Genomic DNA, 19,448 nt, shown 5'->3' on the forward strand with positions numbered 1-19,448 from the left:
AAGTGCAAATGTTTTTGCAATCCCACCTTGTCAAAGAGCTGCACCCTCAGGGTATCCATGTAATGCAGGCTCTCATGATCAGGACTGAAGGTAACATTTATCTCGTGGCTTTTGTTTGGTCCTATTATGCCTTCTATTGGAGAGACACTGAATACACTGAGGCCACTGAAGTTCTGTATACCTAAGGATGTTAAAAATAAATGTCTGGTAAACATGTTCAAGTTACTGAAAGTCTCACAAAATAACCAAGCAATGTTAGATGTACCAAGTCAGTGATAAAAAATAAACTTTCAAGACTATTACAGCAGAATTGTATGATTAACAAAATTATAGAAATTGTAAGACTTGTAAATAAGAGAGAAAACAAATATAAACCAACATTTTACTTCAGTGAAGTCTGTGCTCTTAACAGCTTTAAAAACTCTTCCTTCATCAATGAAACAAGGAAAACTCAGCAATAAAGCACTGCAACCTAAAGTTACACAAATGGAAATAACATTTACAGCATACACCCCTTTACAACAGACACTTCTAACACCTCCATCTCTGAAAGATACATCTCACACTCCTAAAAAAAAAAAAAAAAAAAAGGCAGTACCTATAAAAGAGCAGTCCAGATTCTGCAAAAAATGTAGGCGTATCATATTCTTCCAATACTCAGCAAAATCAACAAAAATGTATACAATCAATCAACAGTTTTAATCAGCTACATTCAGCAATACAGTCAAGTAGTCCACCTGGCTTCAGTGATGGGCATAGTATCTAAGCACCATCAGAAAATGAGCAAATGACAGCTCTCCATTGACCCTAAAAGAACTTTTAAACTAAAAAGTCTTAGCCTTTTACTTTAACAATTTATTTGTAACTTTATATAAAACTCCATGCATTGTATTATAATGTCACATTCAGCATTTTATATCTTTGTCTGTCTTATTGCTTGTGACTACTATTGCGCCTGGATTGTGTCTGAAAAGGATTCGAGGGCCAATCCAACTACCCAATTTACAAACAGATAAAAGAATAGTAGGTGAACAGATAAATACATAAATGAATGAATATAAATAAAATCACTGGTCAAGGTTACCCCCCCCTCCAACTTGGATTGGAGATTACCACTCTGATCAGTATATAACTGTTAAAGCAGGTAATGAGTTATCACAAAAATGTTGTCTTACAACAGGAGCTGACCACAAATCTATCTTGGACAACTGTTGTTCACATTGTTTGTTTCATACCTTAACATTGATTTGTGAGGATTAACTGATGAGCTCTGTGCAGATGATCTGCAATTTCACAGAGGAAGTGGTTCCTTTAAATACAGTTACAACTCTTGAAAGATTCTGCTGCAATACAAGATTGGTATATAAACAAAACACTTAACAATAAATTTAGCTAAAATTCACATTATGCTCCTAGAAGCAATATATAAGTGAGATTTATAAAGTTAACTCTGTAGAAATTCAAGACTCTAATGGTATAGCTATCCCAAAAGTCAATTATTTTACATATACTGGAGTATTAATTAGTCAATACATTATTATTTGTATTACACATTTTAGTTACTTATTTTTATGTTATACATTTGATAACCAGGTAAGACCACTGGACGCAAATGCTCCCATTCAGGGGTGACTTTAAAGCACTGTCTGTTCAAGTGACTTATTCAGAATTGGGTCTATATTAGAACAGTGAAGTTTCAAAACTTTGAATGTTCTAATATCGAACCCTATTCAGTGAAAGCTGAAAACATCGAACATACAGAACAGCGTATTTTTTCCCTTGGAAAAAATTTGCTGTTCCAAAACATACACACAACACAAGTGCACCAAACAAACAGTAATCCACACACATACACCTAAAATCTTACACCTAACCCTACACTAAACTATACATACACCACTAACTATCCACTTACCTAAACCCAAACCCTAACCCTAAGGTCCGTCACTATTGCACACTCACCTCACCCGCACCCTAACTGTAACTCACCTACCCTGCCCTAATCCTCACGTCTACACAATCGCACACCTACCTGACCTGCGCCCTAACTCACCTAACCCACCCTAACCCTCACATCCACACAATTGCACACATACCAAACTCGTGCTCAAACCCACTGTAACCCTCATGTTCACACAATCGTACACATACCTAACCCGCACCCTAACCCTAACTAACCTAACCCACACTCAATCGCACTCTTATCTGAACCCCGACCCGTAACCTTCCACCACAGTGCTGAAAATACCGAAGCAACAAACGGACAACCGAATTCTTTCCCTAGGAAAAATGTTTTCTGTTGCTTTGATATTTTCAGCTTTCGCTGAATAGGGTTCGATATTAGAACATTCGAAGTTTTGAAACTTCAATGTTCTAATATAGGCCCTCCAGAATCACACATTAGGCAAACGTAGGTGAAAGGAGCCAAATCCTATACCCTTGATTACAAGAAGCAAGTTGTTAATAGCTCATATCATTAATTTTCTGTTCTGACAGCCTGGCATCATGGAAGACAAATAAGGTCTTCTATTTAGTGTCAAGGATCAGCAGGCTTGCTGCTGAGAAAATCAGAAATCTGTGAGTTATTTCCCCCAAGCTGCTTGGACTCACTTTCCAGTATTAACAATGAAGTACATCACAAGGGGGGCTGGTGTACATGGAGGCATAGTCCTTGAGAAGAGTCACTGAATCAAGAGCTCATCCATCTGAGTTGGTATATGTTAAAGATACCACAGTACTTAATGCAAAAGAATCAGGAGACCTTTCTTATATCTCAAAACTTTTAGTTATGTACTTACCATAACGATAGATGTATGTGATCCATCTCGCCTACATTCAATACTGATGGGCTCGGAGCCGAGAGTCGTGGGGCCGAAGAAACCGGTTCCGAAATAGCTAGAATTTCTAGCGGTTCCGACACCATCAGAACCGAAGAAGTGGACCCAAGTGTCGACCCCGAACCTAGCGGCTCCGTGAGCAATGGAGCCGAGGAGGGAGACAGTTTTAGATCACAATTCCAACGGCTCCGAGACCAGTGGAGCCGAGGAAGGGGACATAGGCCTGGATCTTTTAGCCGGTGGCTCTGAAGAGGAGGATGGAGCCGGATACTTCTTCTTGGACTTAGCCTGAGACTTATCAGTGGGAGAAAGAACATCTTCCTCAAAGGAGGGTTTAATTAAACCCTTCAGGATAAGTTTATTTTTTCTCTCCTGCAACACTCTAGAAGAGAATGCATGACAGACACTGCAAGATTCTTGCAAGTGTTTGGCACCAAGGCAGTATACGCAAATCGCATGCCTGTCAGTTAAAGACATTTTGTAACTGCACTTTACACATTTTTTAAAGCCCGATGGCTTATGCTCTTTGTCTTTGGAAGACATCACACCGACAAACCACAACACACTAGGAGGTAAAGAGGGGAAAGGCTCTAACTTAAACGCCGGGACACCAGATAGGGCAGAGGCCCTCTAACTTAAACGGGCCTAGCCCGCCAAATAAAGGATCACTACACAAAAAAGCACAAACCCAGTCACACACAATTACCGAACAACAACAAGTATCTATAAAAATAGCTTTTGAGGAAATGTCTCCAACAGAGAAACGCAATGAAGAACAAGATCAAAAAAGTAGGGTACTTGGCCACAGCCAAGTTGAGACCACGTCGATACTCCAAGAGCGGCAAACGAGATCTGGGGGTTTGGGTGTAGTGCATCCTGGGATAAGGGGTTGGCCCAGCCAATGAGAGACTTTGTGCTAGTTATAACGGCCGAGTCGGAGCCGACTCGCGGCTCCAAGCCCATCAGTATTGAATGTAGGCGAGATAGGATCACATTACATCTTTTTATTACAGTTTTTCATACTTAAAATGCTGTATTATTACAATAATAGTTTTCCTAGCATCCTGGTCAAATCATCCCTCCTAATCACTATAAATGACACATTTGATCTCTTTGGAAAGGGAGCACTAGCCTCATGAGTCAAATCTTGCCAATAAAATACATACATACATACACAAATACATAAATAAATAAGTTTGCCTACAGAATAAATACAAAAATCTAATCTGTCTGAGAGCTATCAGATTATGTCTGTTAATCTTTTAACTTCACTTTTACACCATTTGGGTAACGGCTAAAGAGGATTTACTTCAGCTAGTCCAATTGTCTAAAGGAAAGGATAGCAAATAAATATAGTAAGTAACAAAGGGCAATGGAACAGCTTGATAATGACAGTGTTGTCTTTGCATTTCATTCATACATTAAGTAATCATAGATATCTGTGATCATAACCAGAACTGCATCTAATGCCAATTTTTTATCACTGATGTAAATCTGATTTGCTAACAGCCAACTGCTGTAAATGGGAATCTGTACTGTTTATAATTTAGAAGAGTTTTACATGTCTTGTATTACCGTTGTCATCTTGTCATTCATATTAGTTTGTTTTTCCTTTTATCCCACACTGTAACTGACCATCAGCTGCCACATCAGGTCCTCTCATCATTCACTGGGTCTACTAGACCTCAGCCTCACCTGGGCTCAACCCGACCATGTCCAGGGCTGGTGAGGAGATCAAGTATGCTAGTGCACCATCATACTGCTGTCAAGCAATGTACATTACCTTTCATCACCCTATAGTAACCTTGTGAGCCCGTAACTGCTGCCTTCAGGAGGTGCATACATTCTCCTTTGTATGCATAGCCTCCCTATTGTGCTTATGCAGCACAAAGCTCATCAGGTTCATAACGCTGCTTTAGTACAGTGAGTCTAGGCTGCCTCCCTCCCTGCTTGAGCCCAATATTGACCACACCCCCATCCTCACCCAGCATTCACTTCGCTAGTCAAACCAAGGTCTGGGGTGCAGAAAGGATTTTTCCATCTGTGCCACTGGGCAACTTCACAATTTAGTTTTTTTTTTTTGTCTGATTTATGAGTAAGACATTTTCAATACCCGAAATACTTGCACATATTTCTAGTGGAACAGAACAAGGGGTGCTGAGGATGTTAATGGTGACAAAAGGCAAAAATTAAATATGCATATGTGGTGTCATATAACTTGGGACTATATTGAATATCTTTAAGGTACTTGTCTACTATATGTATTCATCCATGAAGAACTTTAGTTGCAAGATGAGTTTTCAGTGCTTGGGATACTTAAGGTGATTAGTACAAATGGTTATTGCAGAGGGCTAATGCTATGAACAGTTATCAAGATGCTTCATCTAGGAAAGGCTTTTATTCCCTTAGTCTCCATTCGCCTGTTGTGTGACTTTGGCCAAGTCACTTAACCAGACAGTGCTTTGGGGCAGTTGGGCTAGGCTCCTCAATGGCCTTCTGCACCATGGGTCTTGCAACTACCTTTCAGCCTGTAAAGGTGGTAATATTATGTTTCTACTTTGCAGTGATTTCCGATCAGATTATGAAATTTAGAGGGGTTCAGGGTGTTAAACCTCATATCTGGGGAGCATGAAGGCTGCACCCCATATATAAAACACTGTGGAGTTTGGCCATGGTATACGTTTTTTGTGTGTGGAACTACTAGAAATAGTTTCAAGCAATGTATATTTCATCTATGTGCTACTTAAAACACTGCTTATGGGATGGTGTTATATGGCCCATATTAATGATATTAGTCTTGGTGATGTGTATGTTACCTATGTGCTATTTTGAATATTGGATTTTGGGTAATATGTGCAGATTATCTTTACTATTTTCAGTGAATGTGCATTTTAGCCACATGTTGCTTAGAACATTGGATTCTGAGTGATATTACATTGCTTAGATTTAAGTCACTGGTTTCAGTGAATGTGCATTTTAGTAATATATTGTTTGGAAAATACAGTTGTGTAAGAAAACTTACAATGTCAGATGTTCAATTAGCTTACTGTTGAAGTAGCATATATGGGACATATCCTGATAAGGATCACACATCTGGGCAGCTTCCATAACTTTAGGGCACCTTCCACGTGCCCACATGTCCATTATGCATAAAAGCATGCAGGTTTAAAACTAGATGCATTGCCAAAATTCAGAGCTTTCTTTCCCCCCTAGGGGATAGGAGGATAGAGCTCTGAAGACAGAAATGTGTGCTCGAAGAGCAGGGAAACATGGAAACCCCCACTCTGTCAAAAAATAAATGGGGGAAAAGGAAGATGGGCATTTATAGTGCAACAGCGATCTATTCAAACATCTAACGTTATTGTAAGCTTACTTACACAGCTGTCTTACGTTGATCATTAGATCATCTTTAGAAGTACTCTAGAGTCTGCCTCTTTCTAAATGCAGCATATGCATCCATAGCCATAGTAGAATGGGCAGAGACTTTGCCTGGAAGTGATTTACCACAATCTGAATAGCACAACTGGATAGCATAGGACAGCCATTTAGAAATGGCATTTGTTTTGGAAGTGATAGTCCCTTCTTTCTACTTTCATAAGCAAGAAATAATAAAATCTGAATTCCTGAAGTCTTTTGTCATGTCACGTAGTACCCTTTTCAGGCACTTTTAACCTGAGATAAGGAAGAAATAGAGGATCCATGGGCAGAGAGGCAGAAAGGAAAAATGGGGGATCCATGGGCAGAGAGGCAGTAATGGCCAAAAGGAGAATCTTAATAGAACAGAAAGGAAGGATAGATTTTAGCAACTCATGGAAACAAAATAGAACCAATGGTGTCTGTACCTTACAATGACCGTGGTGTAGATCGGCGTGTATTTTGAACCTAGTCAGCCACTGTAGCTAGATAGCACACGCATATAAGTTACTGGGCACATGCGACATCACTGCCATTTTGTATAGTCATTCAGTGTGAGTGCTAGCTTGACTGGAGATGCATATGTGAGTGTGTTAGAAGTAATGAGTCAGTCAGTAAGCTTATAAAGTTCGAAGTATATATTCTACTTGCAGCTCCTGATGTGTTTATGTACAATAAATGACTAGAAGCAATCCCATGCCTCAGTGTCTCCTTTGAATACACAAGACATGTGACAGTTGGTACCGTCTTATGACACTAACTACAAAATCTTTTCCACTTTGTTGCATATGATTTCCTAGCAGCAGTTTTCTTAGCCTCCTTTAATACCTGCAGCATTGTCCACAGAGAAATGGTTTCTAAAAGGTATTGTATTCAATCATTAAAGCTATGAGGTAAAGAACTATATGGTTGGGGAGAATTAGAGGACCCTTGCATTATGTGAGTATGTCAATCCAGAGAAGAAGCTTGTGGTAATTGTTCTTGGCCATTTTTGAAAGATGGGAGAACCACTGTTACCTGGGCTAAAAAGGAAGTCACCCATATCATTTTTGGAGAGTCCTTCTGGATCTTTAAAATGACTGAGGTTATCAGATGAAAGGGTGGAAAGGCATGCAGGATCATTCCTGTTCATGGTAATGAAAAGGCATCTGTCATCCATGCCTTTAGGCAAGGATCCCATGCATCTTCATCTGTCTGTTGTGTATGGAAGCAAACAGAGCTATTTGAGGAGTTCCCCACAGGTGGATAATCTCCTGGAAGACCCTGGGATGTAACTTCCATTCATGGGGATCTGTCCTACTCTTGCTCAGCTTGACTGCCACAAAATTATGCTATGACAGAATGTAGGTAACCTATAGAGATATACTGAACTGCAAAAGGGGGTAGGACCTGGTGCCCTCTGCTTGTTTATGTGCCACATGAGGGTGCTGCTGTCTGATGATTAACAGAGGTCCTGGAAGCCACAGATGGTTCAGAGTTCTTACAGCATTTATCAGTGCCATTGTTTCCTTGATTTTTGTGTGTTTCTTTCAGTCCTGTTGATTTCAGAGAACTGTACTTTCACATCTTTGGATTATAACTTATCATACAAAATCTGATGGATCTGTGGTTACAAATTAAGTGATTGGGAGGGGGGGGGTTGAATAGGAGACCTGGATGGAGGGATAACTAATTCATTCCCCAATGAAGTTCTCATTTGACAAAATTCATCACCAGAATTTGAAAAGATAGAAGTTGCTGGCTTTGAGTACAGACTGATTTGAGGAACTGCTGATGTTTTCATACATAACCTGGCTAGATCAATAATGAGAATTGTAGAGGTCATAAATCCTAAAACCTTGATACGGTCTCTTGCTGTTGTAAGATCTTGAAGGGAAAACATTAGGAATTGGTCTTTGTAAACCATCCTGAGGAAGGAAAGCCATCATAAGAGAGGTCACTAGGAGACAGCCTAGAAAGACAGTCTAGTGGGACAGATTGAAAGATGATTTTTTTAAGACTGTTTTAAATCTTAGGTTGTGAAGAAGACATTGATTTTGAGAGATAGAGAAGGAATTTGTGGGGCTTTGTATAGTTTGTCAGATTTCCTGGGGGCTAGCTGCATAAAGGCATCTTCCAAAATATTAAAACTGGAGGAATAGCCACTAGTTGCAGAGAATCTATCAGTAATAATTCATGATATCTGAACTGAGTCTCAGAAGTTTCCTTTTCCCCACTTAAATAACTTTACTCCATTTCTGCCAGTAGTGTCAGAAAAGGATAATTCCTTTACTGGAGAATCAGAAAATAAATGTTCTTCTTTTTTAGATTCCCAGTGATCGGGGGTGGAAATCTAGGAAGTATAATCTAAAACCACTTCCTGCACATCAGTGTGTGATTCAGTCAGAAAGGGACCTTTTTCTTTTAGATTTTCAGCAGACCCCAACTGAAGGGACTGAATACTTTGGCAAACAATAAACACTCTTCCTTTGAATCCTCAGAAGAAGTAATCAAAATGTGGTTGTCTGCTTCAGCTTATGAGTACTCTTCCTATCAGTCTCAATTGAAAAAGAGTGCTTTGACATACGGTCTTCTCCCCAGGTATCTGTTTCCCCAATACAACTCTTTAAGGGTTGGGTGTTCCTCTCCTCCGGTCCTGGCAAGAGTAGTTCTCCCCTGCCTTAATTGGAAATATGAGCAGCCTTAGAGGGCACATCTGTCTGTCAGCTTTTAGTGGCTTTGTGAGGAGCAACAACAGAGGAGTTGAAAGGAGTGGATGGACAGACCCAGGGCATAGACATGGACACAGTGGAGTCACTCATCAAAGGCCAATACATATAAGGTGTTGGAATGGAAACAAAAGCCAACCTAGAAACTTTTATTATTTTGGGGTTGGAGGGAGGAGGGTTTCTGCAGAACTAGAATCCTGTTCCATGATTTTACAAATTAAAGTCTGACAGTTTTGATTTTCTATGTCTAACAGTAAGGAAGTTTTACAGATAGAACAGGACTGGATGTTGTGTTCTATCCCTAAGCAAAAGAGTAGGCAGTGTAGTGATCTTTACAGGGAATTTATTAACCACACAAACACTTCTCCTGTCTTTTAGGTATAAATACAAAAAAGACACACTTTTTTCATAAAAATTGAAAGCAAGTCCCTATAGGGGTACTTATCTGCCTACTTGATGAAACTAGCCAACAGCCAAACCTGAGAAGATTCAGCTAAGAGAGAGTGTCTTACAAGCGTCTTCAATGGAAAGAAGCTTCTAGGTTCAGAGAAGGTGGCTTAAGCAGATGACCAGACATCAGATCCATGTCAGAAAATGTGTCATACAGCTTAGTCTACTGCCAACAGTAATCCAGTGATGATTATCATTGGATTTTTGGTGATATTACATTGCTTAGATCCATGTCACTGGTTTTCAGTGATTGTGTATTTTAGCTATCCATTGCTTGGAGCACTGGATTTTGTCTGATACTACATTAATTGTACTACTGTCAAGTTTTTGACATTTTTAAACTGTGTGGGACCACAAAAATGGGAATAAATAATGTCAAGCATGCCTTGGAAAGTTCAAAGGACACATTTACTGACCTGTACAAAATTTGTCTTTGTTGTTGCATTCTCCTGAGTATGGCATCCTTTGGATGAGATGTTAAACGAGGGCCTCATGTGTTTGGGTTGGTGGTAGCTCATGTGGATGCAAAAGATGCCATGGCACCTTGTAGAAGTCCCCTGATGTCATGGCCAAATTTCTCCTAGTACTATAAATGTTATCTTGGGTGTCCCCTGAAAAGATGCTACTAGCTTAGTTGGACTAATGCATTCAACAAAAAGAATAAATAAATGTAACCTACGATATGTTGCTAGATAGAAGGAATTTAGCTTTTTTAATAAAGGCAGAGTTTGTCATGATTAACTACATCTACCATTTTCACCATGAAGTTTTATTTCCATCCCCTATGAACTTATCTGGCATAGCCCACCTTTTCAATACCGCTACCAGGACTGAAAATGTCTTTGGGAAACAAGTAATGTGAATTATGTGCTAAAATCAAGTCTGTGAAAACACAGGTTAATCATGCACAACATCTGACTATTTAAGCCATTAGAATCCCGCCTTTATGATTTTATTCCATTCTAAATCAAAAGAAAGCCTATCACTGTACTATGTCTAGAAATACCAAACATTTTCAGCCCACCTCCACATTTACCCTTCTTGAGGAATTGGATTGCCTCTCTCTCTCTCACATGCTTTAGACTTAATGCTGCAGCTAACTACTTCAACCTATTATCCAAAATGTATGGAATAAGTGAATAAAATGGCACTTGTCATGCATGAAAAAAGAGAACTCCAGCTTGGATTGCTCATCATTATACAATTTCTTTAAATCTTGCACAGTGTATAGAGCTACATGACACAGTAAACTTCCTTGTGCTAACAACTAAAAATGAATTATGTCCACATCAGACTAAAACTTGCACAATACACAACAAGAGCTACACAAGTGAGTAAAATCCCTTACCCTAACAACTTAAAAGTATCACTTTCATATCTGAGAGAGGGAAAACAAATTCAAGCCATTTTTTTCTAATAAAACAAACCTCAATAATGTTGGTTAAAGCAGAAATCAGATTCAGACCCTCTCTGCTACATATCCTTTTTCAGACACTGCCAGTAAATTAATTGAGCACTACCAACTATCATTCCAGTCTGACACCTCATTTTGCAGTACTGCACATATATTTTAATGTAGTATGTCTTAGGAATGCTCATAGGTTCATATCTAGATACTACACAATCAGTCTGCAGACTATTAAAACACGCAGACAATAACCAGACAGCAACCAAAGGTGAAAGTCAGACCTTGTACCTTGTATCTTTGAGGTGAATGCCCTAACCATTATGCCAACTCCCAACCATTCATTTGTCTTACTCCCTTTCCAGCCAACTTTATGTTTTCACTATGAAAAAAACATTTATTTTTGCATACAATATTGTTTTCAATGGGTCTATATTAGAAGCCCGAAAGATCCATTTGAGCGAATCGGAAAAGAGCGATACATATTGCGCGAACTACGGAAATGGCGAATGTCCAAAACCGCGAAACTTGAAATGTCGAATTGTTATGGTTGGCCCATCTGTGGTATAGCTCTATAAGGTAAGTGTGCGATAGTTACGGACCTTAGGGTTAGGGTCCTGGTTAAGGTAAGTGCATAGATAGGTAATGTATGTAAGGTTTAGTGTAGGGTTAGAAGTAGGATTTGGCTAGTGTATGTATGTGGTTTATTTATTATGTTTGGGTAGGTAGTATGTAGCGCGTGGTGGGGCTGGCCGACTATGACGATTCGAGATTTTAAATTTTGCGGTTTAGGGGGTTCGGCATATTTGCGGTTCGGGCTATATGTGTCGTGGTATTCGCTCAAATGGGTTTTCAGTTTTATAATATAGACCTGTTTTCAATAATACCCTATTCTTATATCTTCGTATCTAGAAAGTTATTTTAATAAGAAACCATAAGCAAACTTTTAAAATACCTTTAGCTTTAGTACATAACTTCCAAAGCTGACAAATCAGTTATTTATATCTTATTATGCAGTTGCCTTCTAACTGCTTTTCACATGGTTGTTTTATTTATTTGCCATTTGCTAACTGGGTTTATCCAACTGAGCCATTGTCCCATTTTCAGTGGAGTCCAGAAATACAAAACTTTAGTATGATTACAATACAGTAAAATATAAAAATGTATTGCTCATACAGAAAAGAAAAAATGAAATGAGATATATAAAGATAACAGAGACATGTATAGTATACAGTAGAGGTACAAATGAAATCATGTATATGCAAAATAAAGTTTAACAACTTAGTTCAATTTTCATACTCAATCATGAAATCAAGTAAATTTGAAAATAAAGTTTTACAACTTTTCATGCTCATGGCTCAGTTCACTGTTAATTATTACATTAGAGGTAGCAAATGAATCCAATGAGTATGCAAAGTAGAATTTTCACTACGAAAAAACATTTATTTTTGCATACAATATTGTTTTCAATGGGTCTATATTAGAAGCCCGAAGATCCATTTCAGCGAATCGGAAAACAGCGAGCTACGGAAATGGCAAACGTCCAAAACCGTGAAACTCTAACTTTGATGGTCATGCTCTAGTCTCAAATCACTGTTTATTGTTAAGTGATGTGTAGAGTTTTAAGGGGTATTTTTACATGGATGAGAAAGCTATAGTTTAAGACTTTGACAGGTTGAAAACAGAGATTTAGAAAAGTTATGGCAAGAAGAGGTACCTGAGTTTTTATGGAGGATTATGGCAAGAACAGGTTTTTGAGTTCAGGAGGTAGTTTTTAACTTCAGAGTTGAAGCATGTGGTACTTGTGATGTTATGTATGTAAAGGGGTAGCCTACTCCAGGTTTGGGAGACAGTGTCTATAAAGGAGTTTGCCACTATTTTTGTGAGGTTTATCGATATCTGGAAGGTTTTGGTCTGAGATATGAAGTGGGCGAGCTGGAGTACAGTGGGATACTAATGAAGACACTGAACGACAGGCCAAGAATTTACTTAGTAGGGAGGGAGTTAGCTACAGCTGTGAGAGAAGCAGGAGTTGGTGGAATTCAAGCCATTGGAGTTGGTTTATTGCGAGGCAATGATAAGATCTGTATGGGAGGTTACTGGAAAATCTGGCTATGCTGTTATAGGCCTATTTGAGTTTGGATAAGAGTGGTGACTGGAGATTGGTAAGGATAGGAAAGGCATAAAGAATGGAATGGAGGAGAAAGGCTTGAGCAAGACAAGATCTGAATTTAGGAGCTAGGAAATTTTTATTTCTGTAGAGAAGACCTAGTTTTAGGTTGGCTTTTTCGATACACTGTTGCATATGGATGTCGAATTTTAGCTGGTCGTCAATTATAGTTCCAAGTAATTTGGTGTGGGGATCAGCTGTGATGGGAGTTTTACTGAGAGAGAATGCTAAAAGTGGATTTGTGGTGAGAGAGGGATTTGGGAAGGAAAAGTAGGAACTTAGTCTTCTTAGAGTTAAGTATAAGTTGGTGTTCAGTTAGCCATTTTCCTACCAATGAGAAAGTATGTTACGTGATGGAACGGAGATTAGAGATGTTATCACTGATAGAGATGACTGTGGAGTCATCAGCATATTGTATGAGGGAATAGGATGTGCAGGAGGAGTGCAGCTCATTAGTGAGGATGTTAAAAAGAAGACGGCCAAGGATTGAGCCCTGAGGGACACCTGTTTGGATAGGTAGGAAGGGGGAACAGGCAGAATGCCATTTAACAGACTGGAGTCTGTTTGAGAGATAGCTAGAGAACCAGCTAATAATAGGGGGGGGGGAGGCTGAGTTCAGCTAGTTTGACAATAAGTTTAGAATGAGAGCTGGTATCAAAAGCTTTGGAAAGGTCGAGAAAGAGACAGGATACTAGACGGTTGTTGTCCATGGCTTCTGCAACAGTATGTGTGAAGTAGAGTAGGGCAGCAGAGGTACTATGATTGGGTGTAAAGTCATGCTGTGTAGGGGTTAGGAGATAACCATCAATTAGATACTTAAGAAGCTGGTTATGTATATATTTTTTGAGAATTTTGGATAGTGGACAGAGAACTGAAATGGGTATCTAGTTGGAAGGATCTGTGGAGTAACTCTTTTGTATAGTGGTACGGTGTAAGATTTCCAGGAATCTGGGACAGTAGATTCTTGTATGGAACAGCTAATTAAGATGGAGACAGGATAGACTATGGGAGTAATCTGTGATTTTAAGGAAGTGGGGTGAGAGGTTGTCAGTAGAAGGAGAGCAAGGTTTTAGTTTAAGAAGAAGGGATTTTATGCAGGCAGTGGAAACAAGTTTGAGAGAAAGGGGTGTTTATTTTTTTGTGTGGTAGGAGAGGGATTGTCAGATGGATGAACATCTGGGTAAGTTTTTGAATAGAGTCAATGCAATGAGTATTAGATAGGGGTTGGAGGTGGTAGGATTGCCTGGGTAGAGTATTTTGTTGATGGAGTGCCAAAATTATTTAGGGTTAGAGTTCTGGGTAAATTGGGCATAATAATAGTATCCTTTCTTGTCCTTGTTAATTTGTTTTTTTTAGAAAGGTTACAGAGTTCTTTATACTTTTGGAGAAGTGCTGTGGATTTCATTTGAGACCATTGCTTCCAATACTTGTCCCTTTTTTCATGAGAGAGAGAGGGTATCCTTAGAGAACCAAGGGGAGTAAGTAGTTTTAACCCTAACCTTTCTTAAAGGTGCTAAGGAGTCAGGGATATCCAGAAATGTGTGATTGAAATTTAGAACTGCGTTGTTGAGGGGAAGGTATTTAAGGAGAGACCAGTTAATAGAAGCTAACCTATCATTAAAGGTATTGGCATTAAAGGAAGAGAGGTTTCGACATTCTTTATAGAGGTGGAACTCGAGTATTTGGAGGGGTCTAAGAACTTTGGTAGGGAGGTGGTAGTTTAGGGAGTCAGGTAGGGTGCTGGGGTTGTGGTACAGGGTAGGGGTACAGGGTAGGATCAGAGGGAAGAACCAAGTTAGGAGGAGTTAGCATTATTGTTGTTGTAACGAGTAGGGGTAGTAATAATTTGATAGAAGCCATAGAGGTTTATGTGTGTGGAGGAGGGAGTGTCTATCTTTTGCCAATCATTATTTACATCACCAAGAAGGATGGTGATGTTTTGGGACATCCATGATAGGACAGATTCCAGTATGGGGATGTTTTTACCAGGTGGTATGTATATAGTTGCAATGGCAATTTTTTTTTGAGGGATTGAGGTGACAGTTAAGTTTGAGATGCTCAGCTGGATGAAAGTCTGGCTGAGGAATAGGCAAGGGGGAGAGGGTCAGGTGTTCGGTGTACATAATTGCAACACCACCATCTTTTTTGTTAGCTCTGTCAAGATGATATAAGTTATAGTGTGGAGGAAGTATTTCAGTATTTGAAATGTATGGTTTTAACCAGTTTTCTGATGATGTTAGGATATGAGGGGAGTAACGGTTGATCCAGCAATGCAGTTCAGTAACTTTCTTAGGTAGGCTCTGAATGTTAATGGCATAGATAAAGAGGTTTGGTTGGAAAGTTGTTAGTTGTGGTTGGTGGGGATGGGGCAGGGATGGGGTCAATGTCTCCATCTAAAAGTAGGGGTTTAGAGAGTGGATTGGGCTTAGTAGTATAAACATAGGAACTATGAGGATTGTGTTTTGGCTTATGGGACTTTATTGAGAGTGGAAAGACTTTATACTTATATAGCTGAGGAAGTGAAAAGGGAGGGTGAGATTAGGAAGGGCAGGGAGGGTTCCCTGTAGTGAAAAGGAGCAGTTTGAGAAGGGGTTCCATGAAACAGATTAAGGTTAGCATGATAGGAGGTGAGAGTTGAGATGTACAGTAATAAAATGGTTATGAGGTAAAAGGAGGGTGAAATATGTGTGTGGGACATGGGTAATGGACAGTAGGGAATAAGTAGTAGTGAGAGTTGGGATGTTGGTAGGGGAGGTGACTCAGAGAAAAAGTTGTGGGAGAAGGCAGTTAAATGGGATGTGAATTAGAGGGTTGGGACAGTTGTTATGCTACAGATAGATTGGTAGTAGGGGGGAGTGATGTAATGAGATATAGGACTGTGGAAATGTGGGTGGAGAGGGGTTGGATTGGATAATTAGAAGATGTGTGAGGGCCTGTCAACAAGGATTCTAAGGTATAAAAGTAATGACATGGGGGATGTGTGGGAATGGGGGTAGGGTAGAGAAGCGGAGTGAGCCTGAGCATAGAGAGGGCGAACAGAGTGGGTTGAACCCAAAATCATGACAAACCCCCCGAAAAAGACAATCTATGAGAAAGGTAAGGGGAGTGATACTAGTACAGTGGACAAAACAGGTTACCCTTTTTAAGGGTGGAATACAAAACAGAAAGCAGGAACAAAAGAAAAATACATTTATGATTTTGCACCAGAGCCTACTGTCTGGCACTTCTAGCCACAGCCCATGACATTCCTTTTGCAGGTCATATGGGCATAAAGCGTACCAAGAGACGTATTGTGCAGAACTTTTATTGACCTGGGATTGTATGGGATGTAACAGGGTACTGCTGGACATGTGGGCAGTGCCAAAAAGTAGGCAAAACAGGAGACAATGTCAAGGCTCCTTTGATGCCTTTGCCTGTGATTGAGGAGCCATTTCAGAGGGTAGCTATGGATACTGTAGGGCCTCTGATTATTCCACACTCTACAGGGAAGAAGTATATTCTGGTGGTAGTAGATTATGCTACTAGATACCCTAAGGCGGTGGCTCTATTCTCCATCAAGGCAGAGAAGGTGGCAAATTCTTTGTTAGAGATTTTCAGCAGGGTAGATTTCCTGAGAGAAATAATGACTGACAGAGGTGCCAATTTCATGTCAGACCTGCAGGCTTATCTGTTGCACTGTGGGGGGAAACACCAAAAGACCATCCCTACCACCCCAGACTAATGATCCTGTGGAGAGGTCAAACTCTATACTAAAGACCATGCTACAAGCATTTGCAGACCAGTTTGAGAGAGAGTGGGACAAATATCTGCCTCATCTGCTGTTTGTATACAGAGAGGTACCCCAGGAATCCACAGGTTTTTCACCCTTTGAGTTGCTGCATGGGCATAGGGCGAGGGGGCCTTTAGATTTGCTTTGTGATGAGTGGGGGGTGAGTGTGAATCCCTCAAGGACTCTGTTGTGGCATATGTCATAAACCTCAGGACAAGGCTTAAGAAGCTGATGGGCTTGCCCAGGGAACCTTAGAGGAGCCCAACAGCAGAAAAATGCTAAGTATGACAGGAGTGCTCAAGCCCAAGAATATCTTGTGGGATGGCAGGTTATGGTTCTCATTCTTGTCAGATACAATAAGCTGCAGGCAGCTTGGAAGGGAGCCTTCAAAGGGGTAAGGATGGTCAGTGATGTTAACTACATGTCAGAACTGCTAGGCAGGGGCACAAACTGTACCATGTTAACATGAAGACTTACCATGATAGGGAGGCCCTTGTACTAAATATTTGCAGTTGGAGGCAGGAGGAGTCTAAGGGGACTCTTATTGCTACATTGAGTCAGACAGCCAAATGCCAAGTTACTAAGGTGGAGCCTAGGGTTGCAGGCATATGGCAGTGCAGCAATGAAATGGGGTTAGTAATGCAATGCAGATGGATTCTCAAGACAGGGTATAGGTTAGTGTATTCCTAGATATGCTCATGTCCCTCAAGCCATGTTTCTTCAAGGGTCACTTGAAAAACTAGATTGAGTCTTCAAAAAGGGGAGAGATGTGATGGTGAGAGGTATTGCCAGCTATACCAGGAGAAGTATGGCAGTGGATGTGTAACATATGCCAGCATAGCTAGCTGGAATTTTGTAAAAATATTATATGTCATTTGTCTATCAAACTGATTTGTACAGGTGTTGTGTTGAAAATGTATTTGTAAAGTTGCTTGTGTTAAAAATGTATCAAAAGTGTGTCCTGGTGGACAGAAACACAATATACATTTATATCAGACTGTACTGTTGTAACTGAGGAAATGTACATATGTTAACACTGGATGAGAAGTGGTTAATCTCAGTTCAGCTAACTTTGAAAAATAGTATGAAATTAATTTACTTTATTTAGGCCATAAAGAGTGTATCTTACATTTCTGATTGCAGCCAGAGACAAAATGTCTGGGAATCTAGCTGTATTGTCTCTAGCAAGAAACTAATTTCTACCCTTGAAGGGTGGAATTGTTGAAATGGTTTTATGACTTCCAGAAGCTGCAACAAATCTTAGCAAATGTGTGTGTGTGTGTGTGTGTGTGTGTGTGTGTGTGTGTGTGTGTGTATGTGTGCATTATTGACACGTGCTAAATCCTGTCAGCTACTAGTAAAGGTGGGTAATATGGAAACCAAAGTCAGATGACCAGATGTATGTGATGTCATTCTGTAATCCAGGACAAAAATGATGTTTTAATACTAGATGAGAATGAAGTCTCAGAGTAGTCTGTTTTTGGAACCTGACAAGGAAGGACCCCTCACATACTCCATTTTGCCTTGCTCTAGTAAGTGACCAGGAAATAATAATTCTTTAGATCAGTCATGAAAATAGTGAAATTAGTTAAATACTGTTTTTCTGTATCTGTGTGGATCTATTTGTCTGTTATTTTAATATTTCCTGAGACTGAAACTCTGTTTATTGTAAATAGATATTCTATACTTTCATTTCTTTTATTATTTATTATTAAATATATTTAAACTTTCATTGTGTCTGGTCCTTTAGAGAATATTTCAAACTTTGAGAGTACTTATATCTATTGGGTGACTCTGTGGCCATGAAAGCCTTATTGTATCAGTCAAACACTATTATTTGTATTACTATTAATTTCACTCAGTATAATTGGGCATCCTTATAAGAGCCTCAGAGTATCTGGCTTTGGATTGTCTGGTGGCAGTGTAACTAATGTAACTACCTTATAGTCTGGGCAGAAGGGGGCATAGCTAGTAAATCTGTGCTAGCCTTTTCCAGGTGTGTATGTGTGTTTGCAAATCAAATCTCCAAGAGTGTGTGTGTCAGCTGCTTGCAGCAGGGACACAAACCACTGGTTTCACAGACAGGGTGTCGGAAGACTTGGCTTGGACACTTAGCTGAGGACTCAACTCTACAGCTGTACCAGTGGGAAGTCTCATTGGGGCCCTCTAAAGAGAGAGAGAGAGCATCTCACTGGAGCCGTAGAGAGAGAGGGAGAGAAAGAAATCCAGGCCCTGGACTGAGTGTGCTCCCTGTGTGCTCTTAAGGGAAATTGTGCTTGATGCAGACAACTGTATTTGGAAATACATCTATTTTGTTCCAATTGAACGTCCCTCTCCAGTGTCAGTGGTGAGAAGTCAGGCTCCTAGTTTACAGGCCCACAGAGGGGATGTCACACAGCATACTACTTTTTGAGGGGGGTTGCATACATGCCTACTTCTCATTTTTGACCTTCTTATGTCTTTCTCTGTCATCTGCAATAACTATTCCTTCTGACATCACTTAGTACAGGTCTATCCTACTTGAAGGGCTGAGAATGCTACATTGTTGCCGCATGCACATCCATAGTCAACACAGCTGGACTGTGGACAAATGGGGCAATATGCAGAGTAATGAATAAGGCCCATTTCAACCATAACTATCTCATGACCTGGCTATACTTCCCCAAATACCATAAACACACTGATCAATACTGTT

General features: G+C 39.9%; 1 protein-coding gene across 2 annotated transcripts in view; it reads right to left on the minus strand.

Moving 5' to 3' along the window:
- CFAP74 (cilia and flagella associated protein 74) overlaps positions 1 to 19,448 on the minus strand; it is a 3,161,205-nt gene that overhangs the window by 252,708 nt on the left and 2,889,049 nt on the right. For both annotated transcript variants that reach the window (XM_044062943.1, XM_044062944.1), the window contains exon 34: positions 27 to 181. In XM_044062943.1, coding sequence (XP_043918878.1) covers positions 27 to 181 — 155 coding nt within the window. The remainder of the gene's footprint in view (positions 1 to 26; positions 182 to 19,448) is intronic.

The sequence above is a fragment of the Protopterus annectens genome, chromosome 2.part1, assembly GCF_019279795.1.
Source record: "Protopterus annectens isolate FY-2018-M chromosome 2.part1, PAN1.0, whole genome shotgun sequence".
Lineage (NCBI taxonomy): Eukaryota > Metazoa > Chordata > Ceratodontiformes > Protopteridae > Protopterus > Protopterus annectens.